At 50.5% G+C, this 18,718-nt stretch overlaps 1 protein-coding gene across 4 annotated transcripts in view; it reads right to left on the reverse strand.

Annotated features, from left to right (window-relative positions):
* Window positions 1-18,718, reverse strand: part of LOC137560910 (very-long-chain 3-oxoacyl-CoA reductase-B-like) — a 129,245-nt gene that overhangs the window by 76,788 nt on the left and 33,739 nt on the right. For all 4 annotated transcript variants that reach the window (XM_068272075.1, XM_068272073.1, XM_068272074.1 and 1 more), the window contains exons 4-7: window positions 13,876-13,986; window positions 12,067-12,137; window positions 5,908-5,952; window positions 52-86 (exon numbers count right to left, since the gene is read on the reverse strand). In XM_068272075.1, the coding sequence (XP_068128176.1) occupies window positions 52-86; window positions 5,908-5,952; window positions 12,067-12,137; window positions 13,876-13,986 (262 nt within the window). The remainder of the gene's footprint in view (window positions 1-51; window positions 87-5,907; window positions 5,953-12,066; window positions 12,138-13,875; window positions 13,987-18,718) is intronic.

Genomic DNA, 18,718 nt, shown 5'->3' on the forward strand with positions numbered 1-18,718 from the left:
TGGTTGTAGAAATAAAGAAAAAAAAAAAAAAGCAGCTAAGCATATACTTACCTTGCAAGCATTTTCGGAAGAACTATTCTCGTCATCTAAAAAAAAAAAATAAATAAATAAAAACATGGTTCAACATTTTGCATAGTCATCACATGATCAGAGTTGGCACCAGAAGGTGCACATGGGCGTATCTGAGCAATATAGCACCTATAAATATATATGAACACTGAAATTGTATCCCCCTGGTCACAGCCCATGAGGTCTGAATGATTGAATGATGGGCAGGCATGGTGGCAGAGTACAAGGGGAGGCATGGTGGCACAGGGGCAGTCATGGCCCCATGGTACTGTAGTGCCCATGACACGAGTCATGCCTGCTGCACCCCTCTAGATACGCCACTGGAGGTGGACCAATATGCCTCATATAGTGCAGGAGATGTGCCTCCCTCTGCCTCCCAGACATGAGCCAGAGGAGCCTCCAGTATTAGGTAACTATACGTAGCACCCCCTCCCCAGTATAGGTAGCCTGGCAGGACTCCCAGTATCAGTAACCAGAGAAGGCCCCAGTATTAGGTAGTCAGGTGCAGTATAGAGATGGCCCGACCGGTTTGCTGGCGAACGGTTCCCAGTGAACTTCCGGGGTTCGCGATCGCGGAGAACCGCAAACTTTTCCGGAAGTTCGGTTCACCCACATAGTGCATCATGAGTGTCAACTTTGACATCACAGTCAGCAGGCACATTGTAGCCAATTAGGCTACACTCCCTCCTTCAGCCCCACCCTCCTTTCACTCACCCGTGTGCCTGCAGTAATAAGTGAAGGGATAGCTGCTGCAGACTCTCATAGGGAAAGCTTACTTAGGCTCTTGTAGGCTTCTTAGCTTGCTCCTTGCTGATTCTTATTGCTAAAAAAAAGCACCCCACAACAGCTCTTTTGAGAGCTAATCTTGTTCTTGTGATCTATTTTATTTTCTGTGTGTCCCACTGAAACACTTGTGTTGCATAGACAGCCTTGGTAATGCCTACTGTGTGTGCCACTGCCAGGCCCAGCACATTCAGTGACTACTACCTGTGTGTGTGACAGGGAGCTGCACATTGTAATACCCACTGCATATACCTACCTGTTGTTCACTGTGCACCCACCAACCTACGTGAGCGCACGCACTGTCACTGTGCCTGTCCGGTACCTGTTTGTGTGTGACAGGTGCACATTGTAATACCCACTGCATATACTTACCTGTTTAGTGTGCACCCACCCACCTACGTGAGCGCACGCAGTGTCACTGTGCCTGTCCGGTACCTGTCTGTGTGTGATCACATTGTAATACCCATCACTGCATATACCTACTACTACCTGTTGTTCACTTCAGTGCACCCACCCACCTACGTGAGTGCACGCAGTGTGATATACCACTCCGTGCATACCTGTTAACTGCACCTGTGTGACTGCACATTGTATTAGTCAAGTCAGTGCATACCTTTCACTTCATCCTCCCCTGATATGGACAAAACGGAAAAAACAGGTAGAGGCAGAGGTAGACGCAGACCCAGAGGAAGGCCACCCGGCAGGTCTGTGCGAGATCGTGGTGATGTAATTTCATGCGGCCCTGGACCAAAGTACATTGCTCAGAAGAAGGCACATCCCATCAACTCCCAAGATTGTCAGGATGTGGTTGACTATTTAACACAGAACACCTCATCTTCCGCAGCCACCAGCGCTGCTCCAAGTACCACATCCGCTACACTTGACACTTCGCAGGAGTAATTTGGTGGGGAAATTACTGATGCACAGCCATTAATGTTACAACCAGATGAAGGCGCTAAGCAAGTTACACCACCTCATATGTCTGAGTTAGGCGACACTATGGACGCAACGTGTGTGGAGGGGGATGATGAAGTACCTGCTGTTGGTGCTGTTTTGGAGGTGTCTGAGGCAAGCAAAGCTGGGGAGGATGATTATGATGATGACGATGATACAGATCCCACGTATGTTCCCAAAAAAGGAGATGAACAGGGGGACAGTTCAGAGGGGGAGTCAGAGAGGAATAGGAGGAGGCGAGTTCCTGAAAGAAGCAGGGGGAGCTCGTCGTCAGAAACAGCTGGTGGCAGTGTCCGGCGCCATGTATCGCGACCTTTGGACAGCCAGCCAACATTCCCTTCAACGTCAGCTGCTGATGCCACCTTAGTGCCATCACCCCAGGGGGGCTCAGCGGTTTGGAAATTTTTTAATGTGTCTGCCTCAGATAAGAGCAATGCCATCTGTTCTCTCTGCCTCCAAAAATTGAGCCTTGGAAAGGCCAACACCTACGTAGGGACAAGTGCCTTACGAAGGCACATGGAGAAAAGGCACAAACTACAATGGGAAGAGCACCTGAGCAAAAGCAGCACACAAAAGATAAGCCACCCTCCTTCTCCTCTTCCTCCTTCAGGTGCATCATCTTCAGCCGCTTTCTCCCTTGCACCTTCACAGCCACCCTCCGCCACTCTGCCTCTGACCTTGAGCGGATCCTGCTCCTCTGCCCACAGCAGCCAGGTGTCTGTGAAGGAAATCTTTGAGCGGAAGAAGCCAATTTCTGCCAGTCACCCCCTTGCCCGGCGTCTGACAGCTGGCTTGGCGGAACAGTTAGCTCGCCAGCTGTTACCATACCAGCTGGTGGACTCTGAGGCCTTCCGTAAATTTGTGGCCATTGGGACACCGCAGTGGAAGATGCCAGGCTGCAATTATTTCTCTAAAAAGGCGATACCCAAACTGTACCGTGAAGTTGAGAGGCAAGTGGTGTCATCTCTGCCTCTGGCACACAGCGTTGGGTCAAGGGTCCACCTGACCACGGATGCTTGGTCTGCCTACATTACTTACACAACCCATTGGGTCAACCTGGTGACCGATGGCAAGCAGGGAGTACGTGGCTGTGCAGCGGACCAACTTGTGACACCTCCACGGCTTGCAGGCAGGCCTCCTGACACCTCCTCTCCTCCTGCTACAACCTCTTCGCTGTCGTCATCCTCCTCCTCCTTGGCTGAGTGGCAGTTCAACTCTACTGGTGCTGCGATCTCCTCTCCAGCTACACAGCCCCAGCTCCCCAGGGCCTATGCTGCATGCCAGGTACAACGGTGTCACGCCATCTTAGACATGTCTTGCCTTAAAGCGGAGAGTCACACTGGACCAGCTCTCCTTGCTGCTCTGAACAAACAGGTGGATCAGTGGCTGACCCCACACCAGCTGGAGATCGGCAGTAATCTCCTTTCCGCTTTGAATTTGGGAAAGCTGACACATGTACCCTGCATGGCACATGTGCTGAATCTAGTCATTCAAAGATTTGTGTCAAAGTACCCAGGCTTAGAGGACGTCGTAGAGCACGCCAGGAAGTTGTGTGGGCATTTTAGGCGGTCTTGAAGGAAAAAGCAGGAGCTTAACTAGACTTAACCTCCTGCCGCCCGCGTCACGCTAGTAGGCGTGGCCGCGGCGGCAGCCCCAGGACCGCCTAATGCCAATTGGCGTAAAGTCCTGGGGCTCTGTTTAGCATGAGATCGCGCGCATGGTGCGCGCGCATCTCATGCTCGGAGGGCGGGGCTCCGCCCCGCCTTCAGTCTCCGAGCGGCTATTGCCGCTCGGGAGACTGTTAGACGGCGATCACGCCGTCTATTTACTTGGTGCAGCGCTGCGATGAGCAACAGCGCTGCACCGGGGACAGCCGTGTGACACGGCTGTCCCCATGGGGGACAAGAGAGCGATCGGCTCTCATAGGCAGAAGCCTATGACAGCCGATCGCCATAATTGGCCGGCTGTGGGGAGAGAGGGAGGGAGGGAGGGAATAATTTAAAAGGAACAGGGTATTTTAGAAAAAAAAACGTAACAATAATATTTATTTAAAAAAAAATAAACATGGGGGGAGCGATCAGACCCCACCAACAGAGAGCTCTGTTGGTGGGGAGAAAAGGGGGGGGGGATCACTTGTGTGCTGAGTTGTGCGGCCCTGCAGCTTGGCCTTAAAGCTGCAGTGGCCAATTTAGCTAAAAATGGCCTGGTCACTAGGGGGGTTTAGCCCTGCAGTCCTCAAGTGGTTAATACGGCCCCCCTGCAAAAATCATAGCATGGGGCTCCCTTTGTCCCTGAAGCCACCCCCCTCCCCCACGGTATTAGGAGCTGGCGAATGGCAGCAGGGAGTGTTCTACTGTGAAGCAGCCAGAAAATTGCACACGCCGCCTGCACACAGTTTTTGTCAGTGAACGGGGAGGTTCCTTCGGTAATTGGCTGCACTTGAGATTGGGGAGAGGGAGGTGGGGGGCCCCCAAAGCCTCTGGGCCCCCCTGTGGTGGTGGGGGTCACAGGAGTGATTGCTATGCTGTTTGCCGTAATAATGGTGGATTCAGGGCTGTTTTCTAGCCTTTTTGTCACCCCAGGGAAGAAGTTTTGTCCGCCCCCCCCCCCCCCCGCAAAAAAAAACGCACACTCTAGAGAATATAAACCATGTGCCATATAGGGTGAATGAACAATTCACCCCCTTCCCTCTTTCCAGTCATCGCTCGGCCTAGTGCCCTGCTTCTCCTACCGCATGTTGTGTGATTACATGAGGCGAGTGAGGTGCCAGCACTAGAGGTTGCACGATGGTCTCAAAGGCACACAATGGGTGACAGAAGGAGGCACAAAGGGGGACAGAAGGAGATGCATGGGGACAGTAGGAGGCACAGGGGGACTGAAGTAGGTACACAGGGGGACAGGAGGAAGCACAAAGGGGGACAGAAGGAGATGCATGGGGACAGTAGGAGGCACAGGGGGACAGAAGTAGGTACACAGGGGGACAGGAGGAAGCACAAAGGGGGACAGAAGGAGATGCATGGGGACAGTAGGAGGCACAGGGGGACAGAAGTAGGTACACAGGGGGACAGAAGGAAGCACAAAGGGGGAAAGAAGGAGACACAGGAGGACAGAAGGAGGTACAAAGGGGGAATGAAGGAGGCACAGGGGAACAGAAAGAGGCAAAGGGGGACAGAAGGAAGCACAAAGGAGGACAAAAGTAGGCACAGGAAAGAGGAAAATTGGATGAATAACCAATTCACCCCTGCCTGCACTGTGCTGTGCTTCTATCTTTCCACTCATTGCTCGGCCTAGTGCCCAGCATCTCCTACCGCATGTTGTGTGATTACACACGACATTAAAAGAGTGAGGTGCCAGCACTAGAGGGTGCAGGATGGTCTCACAGGCACACAATGGGGGACAGGAAGAGGCGCAAAGGGGGGCAGAATGAGATGCAGGGGGACGGAAGGAAGCACAAAGGGGGACAAAAGGAGGCACAAGGGGACAGAAGGAGGCACAAAGGGAGACAGAAGGAGCAGGGGCGTAGCAATAGGGGTTGCATAGGTTGCGACCGCATCGGGGCCTTTGGGCCAGGAGGGCCCTCCCTCAACTTCAGTATTAGCTCTCTTTTGGTCCTGTGCTCATAATAATCACTTCTATTGATGCTTTGAATAGTGGTAATCATTAACAAACTGTTCCCCATCCCCTTCTTGCACCTCTGACACTGTAGTTGCCATTGGCAGGTTGTGGTGCTCCGTATCAATTGTTATGTATAGAGTGCTTGGGGACCCCAATGTAAAACTTGGATCGGGGCCCACAGCTCCTTAGCTACGCCACTGAGAAGGAGGCACAGGTGAACTGAAGGAGGCACAGGGGGAATGAAATAGGCACAAAGGGAAACAGAAGGAGACACAATGGGGGACAGAGGAATGCACAGGGGGAGAGGCAGCACAAGGAAACAGATAAAGGCACAGGGAGACAAAAGGAAGCACGGCCAAAAAGAGTTGCAAAGGAGGACAGAAAGAGGCAAAGGAGAACTGAAGGAGGCACATAGGGGGACACAAGAAGGCTCAAAGGGGGGAGGGGGGGGAGAACAACTACCTGACCCACAGACAGGACACTTACCTGAGCCACTGACAGCATGTTGCAGTTCACCATGTCACAGATCGCCTAACAAAAGAGAGGAGACATTATCAAGCATACAGCAGATAGGAGACTCTGCAACTCAACATATAACTAATTATAGTTAGTGGGAAAATCCTTATTTATTCATTCACGAATTACAGACAGCACAAGGTCTCAGACCCAGCACCGAGATCGCCCAAAGCCACAGAGACCAAACCATCCAGCATCGTTGGTTTTTAATGATCGTTTCTGAAAGTTTTGTTCACAATTATCTGACGATCAACCAGTTGTAACCGTTTCAAACGACTTTAGTCTAGAGTGTGTGATTGGCCAAACATTGACCAATTTTACCTCGACCACATAGTACGAGGGCCAACAGATATCAAATACTACGAGCAGAATGTGTAGGTACAGTACGCCTCATACTACATTGGTCAGTGATTGGCCAATCATAATTGAAAGTGTGTACCAGACTTAAGTTTGTGCTCAGCTCATGTATGCAGGTTTGTCATCTTTGCCCACTATTTCTAGACAAACAAATAAAACTATGTACCTCTAGCAGACATTGAGTTTAAAGAGAACCTGTACTAAAAAAAAGCCCTCTGGGGGATACTCACCTTGGGAGGGGGAAGCCTCAGGGTCCCAGTCCCCTGTAGCTGTAGGGAGTCCAGCGCTGGCTCCCCCGAAACCGCCCTCGACAAGCTTGACAAACAATGATATATTTACCTCTCCGCGATCCTGCACAGGCTCACTAGCGGCTCTTCATTCAGGTGGAAATACCCAAACTTGATCGTGCCTCGCGCCTGCGCAGTACAGTGAATCCGATTGGGGTTGCCTATTTCCGCCTTAACCCGATCACAAAGCCGGTAATGCACCTGCACAGGATTGCGGTAGGCAGGGCCGGCCTTAGGTTTCACAGCGCCCTGAGCGTAACCAGATTTTGGTGCCCCCCCCCCCCCCCCCCACATTCATCCTCTTCGCGTGTGAGTGCACCACACACATACACTAATGGGGGGGGGGGGATGGCGGGGGGATCTGCTGCCTAAATACACTAAAAGGGGATCTGCGACTGCAAGACTAGTAGCCTAAGCCTATATACACTAAACGGGGGATCTGCCTACATATACAAGGCCAGATCCCCCCCTTAGTGTATATGGGCTTAGGCTACTAGTCTTGCAGTCGCAGATCCCCTTATAGTGTATTTAAGCAGCAGATCCCCCCCTTAGTGTAAGTGTCCAGCTACAGATCCCCCCCAGTATAGGTTAGCCAGATGAGTGCCCACAGTATAGGTAGCCAGTATACTTGTTCCAGCTATAGGTTAGATAGGTAGGTGCCCCCAGTACAGGTTAGATAGGTAGCTGCCCCCAGTGTATAGGTTAGATAGGTAGGTACCTGCAATATTGGTTAGATAGGTAGCTGCCCCAGTATAGATTAGATAGGTAACTGCCCCCAGTATAGATTAGATAGGTAGATGCCCCCAGTATAGATTAGATAGGTAGCTGCCCCCAGTATAGATTAGATAGGTAGCTGCCCCCAGTATAGATTAGTTAGGTAGCTACCCCCAGTATAGGATAGATAGGTAGCTGCCCTCAGTATAGATTAGATAGGTAGGTGCCCCCAGTATAGGTTAGCTAGGTAGGTGCCACCAGTATAGGTTAGATAGGTAGGTGCCCCAAGTATAGGTTAGATAGGTAGCTACCCCCAGTATAGGTTAGATAGGTAGCTGCCCCCAGTATAGATTAGATAGGTAGGTGCCCCCAGTATCGGTTAGATAGGTAGCTGCCCCCAGTATAGGTTAGATCGGTAGCTGCCCCCAGTATAGGTTAGATAGGTAGCTGCCCCCAGTATAGGTTAGATAGGTAGGTGCCCCCAGTATTGGCTAGATAGGTAGGTGCCCCCAGTGTAGATTAGATAGGTAGCTGCCCCCCAGTATAGGTTAGATAGGTAGGTTCCCCCAGTATCGGTTAGATAGGTAGCTGCCCCCAGTATAGGTTAGATCGGTAGCTGCCCCCAGTATAGGTTAGATAGGTAGCTGCCCCCAGTATAGGTTAGATAGGTAGGTGCCCCCAGTATTGGCTAGATAGGTAGGTGCCCCCAGTGTAGATTAGATAGGTAGCTGCCCCCCAGTATAGGTTAGATAGGTAGGTTCCCCCAGTATTGGCTAGACAGGTAGGTGCCTCCAGTATAGATTAGATAGGTAGCTACCCCCAGTATAGGTTAGATAGGTAGGTGCCCCCAGTATTGGCTAGATAGGTAGGTGCCCCCAGTGTAGATTAGATAGGTAGGTGCCCCCAGTATAGATTAGATAGGTAGCTGCCCCCCAGTATAGATTAGGTAGGTAGGTAGGTAGGTAGGTAGATAGGTAACATCCCCCCCCCCCCTAGGTAGGTAGGTAGGTAGGTAGCCCCCCCCCCCCCCCATAGAGGAGGGGGGAGCCGCGGGGAGGGCAGCCCGACCTCTCCCTCCCTTCCTCTCCGGGCACCCTCCGTGCTCCCCCCCTCCGATCCGATGCAGACTGCTAAGGGAGCAACTCACCTTCCTGGTTCCGATCGCCGGCTCCTCTCACTTGCTGCTGGTCGCCTCTTCTACATAGCCGCTGATGCACAATAAACTTCCTGTTAAGCAGGAAGTTTATTGTGCATCAGCGGCTATGTAGAAGAGGCGACCAGCAGCAAGTGAGAGGAGCCGGCGATCGGAACCAGGAAGGTGAGTTGTTCCCTTAGCAGTCTGCATCGGATCGGAGGGGGGGAGCACGGAGGGTGCCCGGAGAGGAAGGGAGGGAGAGGTCGGGCTGCCCTCCCCGCGGCTCCCCCCTCCATCACGGCGGCCACACGGGCATGTTTGCCCCATCACCCCCAGCAGCGCACCAGGGGGCGGAGCAAGACGGACCCAGCCGGGGCCCTGCAGTTGCGGCCAGGTCAGGTGGCACGAGCGCCCCCTGGAAGCCGGCGCCCTGAGCGATCGCACCGGTCGCTCAGGTCAAAGGCCGGCCCTGGCGGTAGGTATATATTAACCTCGTTGCAGTTCGGGGGGCTGCAGTGCTGGATTTCCGGGACACCGGAGAAGGGGGGAAGCCTCGTTAGGATCCAGAGGCTTCCCCCTCCCAAGGTAAGTATCCCCTAGAGGGTTTTTTTTTTTTACATTACAGATTTTCTTCAAAGGACTACTGTAGGGGGGTTGGGGGAAAATAAGTTGAACTTACCCGGGGCTTCTAATGGTCCCCCACAGACATCCTGTGCCCGCGCAGCCACTCACCGATGCTCCGGCCCCGCCTCCGGTTCACTTCTGGAATTTCAGACTTCAAAGTCTGAAAATCACTGTGCCTGCGTTGCCGTGTCCGCCCTCCCACTGATGTCCCCAGGAGCGTGCTGTGCAGGCCCAGTATGGTCTGTTCCTGCGCAGTACGCTCCTGGTGACATCAGCGAGAGCGAGGACATGGAAATGCAGGCGCAGTGGTTTTCAGACTTTAAAGTCTGAAATTCCAGAAGTGAACCGGAGGCGGGGCCGGAGCATTAGGGAGTGGCTGCGCCAACACAGGATGTCTGTGGGGGACCGTTAGAAGCCACGGGTAAGTTCAACTTATTTTCCCCCGGCCCCCTACCTACAGTACTCCTTTAAAGAGAGACTGAAGCGAGAATAAATCTCGCTTCAGACCTCAGAGTTAGCAGGGGCATGTGTGCCCCTGCTAAAACGCCGCTATAGCGCGGCTTAACGGGGGTCCCTTCACCCCCAAATCCCCCTCCGTAATGCGGGGGAGCGCTTCCTGGTTGGGGCAGGGCTAACTGCCGCAGCCCTGCCCCATGCGCGTCTGTCAGCGTGTATCTCCGCCTCTCCCCCGCCCCTCTCAGTCTTCCTTCACTGAGAGGGGCGGGGGAGAGGCAGCGATGCGCCGCTGACAGACGCGACTGGAGGCAGGGCTGCAGCCGTTAGCCCTGCCTCCAGGAGCGACCAAATGCACGACCAAGTCGTGCTGGGGTGGGTTTGGGGGTGAAGGGACCCCCTTTGTGCGGCGCGATAGCGGCGGTTTAGCAGGGGCACACGTGCCCCTGCTAACTTTGAGCTCTGAAGCGAGATTTATTCTCGCTTCAGAGTCTCTTTAAGGACTAACATGCCTAGCAATTTTGGTGATGATAGCATGTATTATTTATCTTTGATGCTAAAACCGGCACAAAATGTATGCAAAAATTATGCAAAATTACAAATGGATTACACAAAATCATTTGAACGTCCAAATCGTAATTACGTATGGCTTTAATTGCAAAGATTTACATGAAATTTCACATAATTGTTATATGCAAAATAGCGATACAAACCAGTGAGGAACAAAATATTAAAAGATAGATAGTGACCTAAGTAGTTGGAAGCCTCTTGTTGGTCCAAAAGCTTCCCAGGTGCTCCTCACAGAGGAGTAGCTGTAGGTGGGCAAGGGGGGGGGGGGCATATGTCCCTGGGCGCAGCACTGTGACGGCGCTCAGCACAGTCACTGCACCACCACATGCATGAGAGGCGGCTCACTGGCTGCCCAAAGTGCCCTTGCTTCCCTCCCTCCCTCTGCAGAAGCAGTAACAGCAGCAGAATAAGGCTATCTAAAGGGGGCACATCTGGCTATCCAAACAGGGGGAAGGGGGGCACATCTGGCTAACTAAAGGGGCACACATTTGGCTATTTAAAGAGAACCAGAGATGAAGCACCCTCTTGTATTTTACCTTATAAATCAGTGGGAACATGACAGTAAACACCGAATCTGCTCTTTGTTTCATTGTTCTCTGTTTAATCTGACTGTTATCACCTCTGATAAGAATCCCCAAGTGAGCATTCAGTCTGGCTTTGCTACGGAAAGATTATAGCTGAGTCCGTCTTCTCTGGTGTATTTTCAAGCCCAAGCTTGCCCCCTTGTGGCTCTGCTATAATGACTCAGCTATAATTATTCCCAGCAAAGCCAGACTGAATGCTCAGTCCGGGATTCTTATCACAGCTGATAACAGACACTTTTAGCAGTGAGGATGAAACAGAGAGCATGGTAAGTGTTTTCTCTAATGTTCTTACTGATATATATGGTAAAATACACAAGGGTGCTTCGTCTCTGGTTCCCTTTAAAGGGGGGAAAATCTGGCTATCTGAAGGTGAAGGTGAGGTGGAACATATAGCTATCTAAATAACTTTTGGCTCCACCCATGACCACATTTTGATGTGTGGCCAAGCCCATTTTGTCCAGAGGGGGACGCTAAAACTGTCTTTGTTCCCGGGCACTGAAAACCCTAGCTACGCCTCTGGGTCCTCGTGCCCACCGTTCCTGCCCCGGACCCTCTTCTTCCTCTTTTGGCCACACTCCCGTCCAAGTACGAGCTTCTCCACATTAGGCTTGCGTGAGTAAGGTCTGCACATGCCCAGTAGAATGAAGAGCTCATGCAAGTGCGGCTTTGTTCTACTGGGCATGCTTGGAAGAATAGACATCCGTGCCCAGTAAAGATGTGTTTGTCCATGGATGGGGGGTGGCCAGCAGAGCATATTAATCGAATTCTTGCTGTATAAGCTCAGAGGGAGCCATCGCTGGAATGTTGTGCTACAGGAGAAACGAGGAAGCTTCTAGACTAGAGGCTTCCTACTACTGACTCAGACAAGGATCCAGTTTTTATGTGAAAATCTCCTTCAGGTAAGCTCTGATGTCTGAACAGTCCATAGACCAGCACATGGTGGAATAGGAGTACAGTAAGGCCCCGTTTCCACTATTGTGAATCCGCATGCGTCTTGCGTATGCGGATTCGCATAGACAATATAAGTGAATGGGCCTGTTTCCACTTACGAGTCTGCGGGAGCGTTTTATTGTGCGGAGAAAATGTGCACGGAACACCCTGCAGAATTCGCCTGCGTGTGGAATGCAGGCGAATCGCACACAATGTATTTAATAGGGAAATCGCATGCGTTTTTCCCATGCGTTTTTTGCCGCGAATTCGCATGCGAATTCGCATAGGTGCTAATGTAAATTCACACAGGCAGTGACATGGTTAAAATCGCATATACCCTCACCTATGCGAATTCGCATGCGAATTCACGGCAAAAAACGCATGCGGAATCGCATCCGCATGCGATTTCATCAGCGGTGGAATCCAGGCGATTCCGCACCGCAATAGTGGAAACGAGCCCTTAATGGCAGCTTACCTGTTCCAAATGAGGAGCATTGAGAAACGGCACTGCATTGTTGCCTGTCGGTATAACTGCGACATTATTCACTGCAAAATAGAATCAGACGGTTAAGGTAGTACTAAGCTATTCTTACTCAGCAGAAGAGCATTCTGGGTAATGCAGTGTGTCAAGAAAGCTCATTGGATTTCTGTTGACAGTACTCAGATTTGAGATGGCTTAAAGCAAACCTGAGCTAAAAAATTAAATGTCAAAATAAACATACACAGGTCATACTTACCTCCCGTGTAGTCTACTCCTCAATCTCAATGATCGATGGAATTCTCTGTCCTCCCCATAACAGCTTCCGGGTCAGCACAATGTTAACCACTTCACCACTGAAGGGTTTTTCCCCTTCTGTACCAGAGCAATTTTCACCAATCAGCACTCCTCCCATTCATTCACCAATAACTTTATCACAACAAAATGATCTATATCTTGTTTCTTTTGCCATCAATTAGGCTTTCTTTGGGTAGTACGTTTTGCTAAGAATTATTTTATTGTAAATGCATTTTAACAGGAATAATAAGAAAAAAAATTGTAAAAATTCCTTATTTCTCAGTTTTCGGGCCATTATAGTTTTAAAATGTGCTGCTGTGGATAAAATCTACACATTTTATTTGCCCATTTGTACCGGTTATTGCAACATATTGCAAGGAGAGGGAAGGCTCGGTCCTAATGAGCCTTCCTTCTCCTCTCCCTGTGCCCGGTCCCGCGCAGGATCCCCCGTAGCAGTATTCGACCAGTTCGGTCAAATACTGCCACTTCCGCATGCCGAAGGTTTCGGAAGCCTTCGGGAGCACTCGGGCTCCCGAAGACGGGCCGCTCCATACTACGCATGCGCGAGCGCCCTCTATGATGCATTCGCGCGTGCGTAGTATGGAGAGGGCTGTCTTCGAAAGCCCGAGTGCTCCCGAAGACCTCCGAAGTCCCTGCGGCGGCAGACGCGAACGGGGGAGCCAGCGCAGCACCGGGGGTACCGGGAGAGGAGAGGGAAGGCTCATTAGGATCGAGCCTTCCCTCTCCTTAGGTGAGTATCTGACATTTTTATTTTTAAAGTAGTACCCATTGGCTTTAAAATATATCCCTAGTACAATGTATGATGACAATATTTTATTTGGAAATACATTTTAAAAAGTTCAGTCCTTAAAGAGAACCAGAGATGAAGCACCCTCTTGTATTTTACCTTATAAATCAGTGGGAACATGACAGTAAACACCTAATCTGCCCTTTGTTTCATTGTTCTCTGTGTAATCTGACTGTTATCACGTCTGATAAGAATCCCCGACTGAGAAGTCAGGCTGCTCCGTCTAGCTTTGCTACAGAAAGATTATAGCTAAATCTGTCTTCTGTGGTGTTATTTCAAGCCCAAGCCTGCCCCCTTGTGGCTTTGCTATAATGACTCAGCAATAATCATTCCCAGCAAAGCCAGATTTAATTGCTCAGTCTGGGCTTATTGTGACTGCTGTTAACAGACACTTTTAGCAGTGAGGAGGAAACAGAGAGCATGGTAAGTGTTTTCTCTAATGTTCTTACTGATATACATGGTAAAATACACAAGGGTGCTTCCTCTCTGGTTCCCTTTAAGGTAACTGTTTATGTATTTTTTTAAGCGTCATACTCAATGTAGACAGTGCCCTGACAAACCTGGGTCCCCAGCACTGTAAAGTGAGCATGCTATCCATTACACCATCATTCTCACCAGTAAATAAATGCAAGCAGATTTTTTCCAGTTTCCACTCTCCACCAAACAGACACTCTGAATGATTTTGGTATCTGGTTACCCACCGAGAATTCCAATGTCCAGGTCCCTCAAGCCTTCCTCAATCTTGGTATAGATCTCCAGACCTCCTGTGAAGTCCACCTGGATGATTCGAGTCTTGCGCCCGGTCTGACGCTCTGTGGATACGATATGGTACCGTAAGTCTAGGTAGTTTATAAAGGATTTCCCACGCATGCTCCAAAAATAAGCCCTAGTTACAGTTCATAAAAAAATTGAAGCAAATCTGAAGCGATAAAAACATGAAATATTGAATTGTATGTGTAGTACGGGTAATGAATAGAACATTAGTAGCAAAGAAAAGGGTCTCATATTTTTTTATTTTCAGTTATATAGCTTTTTTTTCATAACATTGCTTCATACTGTCACAGTTGCAGTTTTAAAACCACACTCTGTCTTTAAAGCTTCAAACCAAAGCAGAAATAATGGCCCTTTAAACTTTCCTGCAGTAAAATCTTATCTCAAGATGCCTCTCACTGTTTCTTGGCTGTCTCCCTGGCGTTCTGGGTAATGCGTACATAAGTACGCATTACCCATTTTATTAAATATTTTTTTTCCCGCATGCTGTAGCTAGCGAAATTGCTAGCTACAGCAGTACACCATGCCCTACGCTTCCGCATCCACCCACCCAATCCTCGCCGGCCATACTTCTGCGTCCGCGATCCCACGAGAAGCGTGACTTCGTATCGTCGCGTCATGGTGATGATCGGACATGACGTCATGAGGTCATGGGGAGCTCCGATCCTTCCCATTGCGCAGCCTGGCGGTGATTCGCCAGGCTGTGCTAGGCATTTCGGGGATGAGGGCAGCCCCTTTAGCGCCGCATCGTGGCGGATCGGCGGGTAGCAGCGGCGATCTGACAGAACATGTAGCTGGCAAAGTGCTAGCTACATGTTCTGAAAAAAAAAGTAAGTAAAAAGACCCCCCAGGAGCTGAGCAATCCTCCTTGGCGTACATGGACGAGTTGAGCTCGTCCAAACCGCCAAGGAGGTTAAGTACTTCACAAAATAGGACTGTATTCGACCCAAGTTGGGTCGGAGAGCTCAGAGAAGTTCTTTTGCATAGATAACTGAAGTTTTTTTTTTAACTCCTACTGTATTGGAAAACCATACGAGTCTATTTTCTTTGCTAGTAATGTTCTTTTTATTATCTGTACTACACATAAAATTCATTATATCATTATTTAATTTTATTTTTTGCTTCAGATTTGCTTTAAATAGTGTCCAGGCAGCTGCAGTATAAATGTAAAAAAGTGAAATAAATTGGCAATAGAATGCAGCAGGACAGAAAGACCCTTCACAGAGGAAAGCTGACATCCCCAAACAGAGAATCACACTCCAAACATCCCACAACTTGCACATCTAAATCAATAAGGATTGGTAAGATTGGCTCTCGACAAATGTGGATGAAGAAATACTGTAGTCACAAGAAATTCATGATAGAATTTAACGTTTGGGGAGTTATGATGATGGTCCAAAATGGGATTATATGACTGTATTTCAATAAATATTGATTGTTTTGTTCAAGAATAAATGATTGTGTTCATTAAAAAAAATAGACAGCCCCTGAAAATAAGCTCTAACTCATATTTTGGAGCAAAAATTAATAAAAGACCCTATCTTATTTTCGGGGAAACACAATAGAGGTACATATTATTTACAGGGCTGTGGAGTCGTTACAAAAAGCAGACTTCAACTCCAGGTGCCCAAAATTGCTCTAAGCAGGGGCATAGCAAGAGGGGGTGCAGAGGTTGCGACGTCATTGGGGCCCTTGGGCCAGAGGGGCACCGGGGGGCCCTCCTTCAGCTGCAGTATTAGCTCTCTATTGGTCCTGTGCTCATAATAATCACTTCTATACATACTTTAACCACTTGCCGACCGCGCACTCATACCGCGCGTCGGCAAAGTGGCAGCTGCAGGACCAGCGACGCAGATTTGCATCGCCGGCTGCAGGCTAATTAATCAGGAAGCAGCCGCTCCCGCGAGCGGCTGCTTCCTGTCAATTCACGGCGGGGGGCTCCGTGAATAGCCTGCGGGCCGCCGATCGCGGCTCGCAGGCTAAATGTAAACACAAGCGGAAATAATCCACTTTGTTTACATTTGTACAACGCTGCTAACAGTAGCAGCGTTGTACTGGATCAGTGATCCCCGGCCAATCAGCGGCCGGGGATCGCTGTCACATGACAGGCAGGAGCCTGTTAGAGGCTGCACAGGACAGATCCGTTCCTGTGCAGCCTCGGATCTCCGGGGCAGGGAGGGAGAAGAGGGAGAGGGGGAATCCTGCCATGGAGAGGGCTTTGAGGTGCCCCCCCCCCCCCGCCAGCCACATGCAGGTAGGAGCGATCAGACCCCCCCAGCACATCATCCCCCTAGTGGGGAAAAAAGGGGGGCGATCTGGTCGCTCTGACTGTTGTTTGATCTGTGCTGGGGGCTGTAGAGCCCACCCAGCACAGATCAGCAAATACAGCGCTGGTCCTTAAGGGGGGGGGGGGTAAAGGCTGGGTCATCAAGTGGTTCATTAGTGGTAATCACTAACAAGCTGTTCCCCATCCCCTTCTTACACCTCTGACACTGTAGATGCCATTGAAAGGTTTTGGTGCGCCGTATCAATTGTTATGTTTAGAGTGCTTAGGGGGCCCCAATGTAAAACTTGCATCGGGGCGCACAGCTCCTTAGCTACGCCACTGGCTCTGAGTCCTCGACTCCAACTCCACAGCCCTTGCAGGGCTATGGAGTGGATACAAAAATCATCCAACTCCGACTCCTCTGTTTATGAGACCTCTGAGTCCAGGTGCCCACAAATTGCTCCGACTCCTCTACTCCGACCCCACAGCTCTGATTATTTAGTTTCACAAGTCTACATGAGGTGTGTCTAAAACCAGGCTTGGGGAACCTAACAATCCTGCTAAAAACAGTCTCCTGGATGACAGGAGGTCCACTGACAAGTGACACGTGCATCCATTGCAGCTCCTATCATCTCCAACTTAAAAACATATCTTGCATCCGACCTTTTCTCACTCAAGACACAACTAAAATGTTAGTATATGCTCTTATAATATCTTTTCTGGACTACTGCAGCATACTACTTTGTGGACTACCTTCTAACAGACTGGCCCCGCTCCAGTCGGTACTGAATTCAGCTGCTCGTCTCATTCATCTTTCTTCTCAATCTTCCTCTGCTGCCCCTCTCTGTCAAGCTCTTCACTGGCTGCCAATTAACCAGAGGATCCAGTTCAAACTCCTAACCCTAATCTACAAAGCTCTCCACAATCTCTCTCCCCGGTACATCTCCTCACTAATTTCTAGATACAAACCCAACCGCAATCTCAGATCTGCACATGACCTTCTTTTGTCCTCCTCTAGAATTACCTCCTCACATTCACGTATACAAGATTTCACACGTGCTTCACCCCTCCTCTGGAATGCCCTTCCACAACACATCCATCACTCTCCAACCTTTGGTATATTTAAACGTTCCCACAAAACTCACTTTTTCCATCAAGCATACGTTCTGCCTTGGGCCACTTCCCTCTTTGACCTCTGGCCAAGTTTTACTCCTTACTAAATAACCTAAAAACACACGGTCTCAGAATCAGAATCAGAATAATTTATTTCGCCAAGTACAACGGGGGTTGTACCCGGAATTGTTTTTGGCTCATACAGGGTCGGTGATGGTACAAACACATACATGCGATCTTCAACACATACAATCATATACAGTAGTACAAAGTAAACATATACCTGTGTGTAGAAACAGCACATAACTATAGTGAAGGACGCGTGGGGAAATCTGGAGTGCTATGTGAGGAGAGCAGCCTGCCAACTACTGACGGCGCTCGCACAGCTCCACAGCAGCTCCAGATGCCCCTCAGTGTGTCCTGGAAAAGAGTGGATAGAGAAAGAGAGAGAGAGAGAAGGGCTAGCTAAAGAGAGAATGAGGAAAGAAGGAGAGAACCAAAACAGGAGGTGGTGGTTGCAGGCAGAGGGGACCCAGTGCATCTGGGAGCAAAAAGAGCCAGTGGCTGCCCAGGCTGATGGAGCTAGTGGCCGAGCTGGCAGTCGAGTGGCCAGCAAGTGGATGGCTAATCCCACCAGAAGAGAGAGATGGGGGACCAACTTGGGGGCACAACACGCATACCAGGCTCACCTGGGCAGGGCAGCTGTGATGTGCCACCAGGTGTTGATGTGATCTCCCCTGCGGTCTGGATGGGGAGGCATCCTGCCTGTGCCTGGCAGCAGCGGTGCTTGATCAGAGGCAGGGCAAAAACGTGAAGTGCCTGGGCCTATCGTCACTCCACGTGGGTGGCGGCGGACGTTCAGCTGATCAGGCCCCGTGGTGTCCTGGCAGTCACATGGTGCTGCGGCTCTATGGAGATGGAGCTGCGGGGCTGTAGTGGCAGATGGGAGCTCGGCTCTATGGTGATGCAGCTGCGGGGCTGTAGCGGCAGATGGGAGCTCGGCTCTATGGTGATGCAGCTGCGGGGCTGTAGCGGCAGATGGGAGCTCGGCTCTATGGTGATGCAGCTGCGGGGCTGTAGCGGCAGATGGGAGCTCCCGCTCGAGCAGATAACCCAATGGAGGAGGGCGGCTGGCCCCCGACATCCCGTCCATCCCAGCGGTCTCCCGTTCAACATCCACGAGGCGTCCTGGTCTCCCGGCAACAGCGGTGCAGTGGTCCCTCTCAACAGCCTGCATGGAATGCGGAGGCCGGACCGGTGGTGTCAGCACGCGTCTCTTCCTCTGCCCACAGGTCCCAGCGGATGGTCCACATGTTGCTGGTAAGCTGGTGAGCTTCCCCTGCAGTCGGTCTCCCGCGGCAGAGCAACCCGACCAGCTGATGGCAGCCTGCGCT

This window comes from Hyperolius riggenbachi, chromosome 3, assembly GCF_040937935.1.
Source record: "Hyperolius riggenbachi isolate aHypRig1 chromosome 3, aHypRig1.pri, whole genome shotgun sequence".
Lineage (NCBI taxonomy): Eukaryota > Metazoa > Chordata > Amphibia > Anura > Hyperoliidae > Hyperolius > Hyperolius riggenbachi.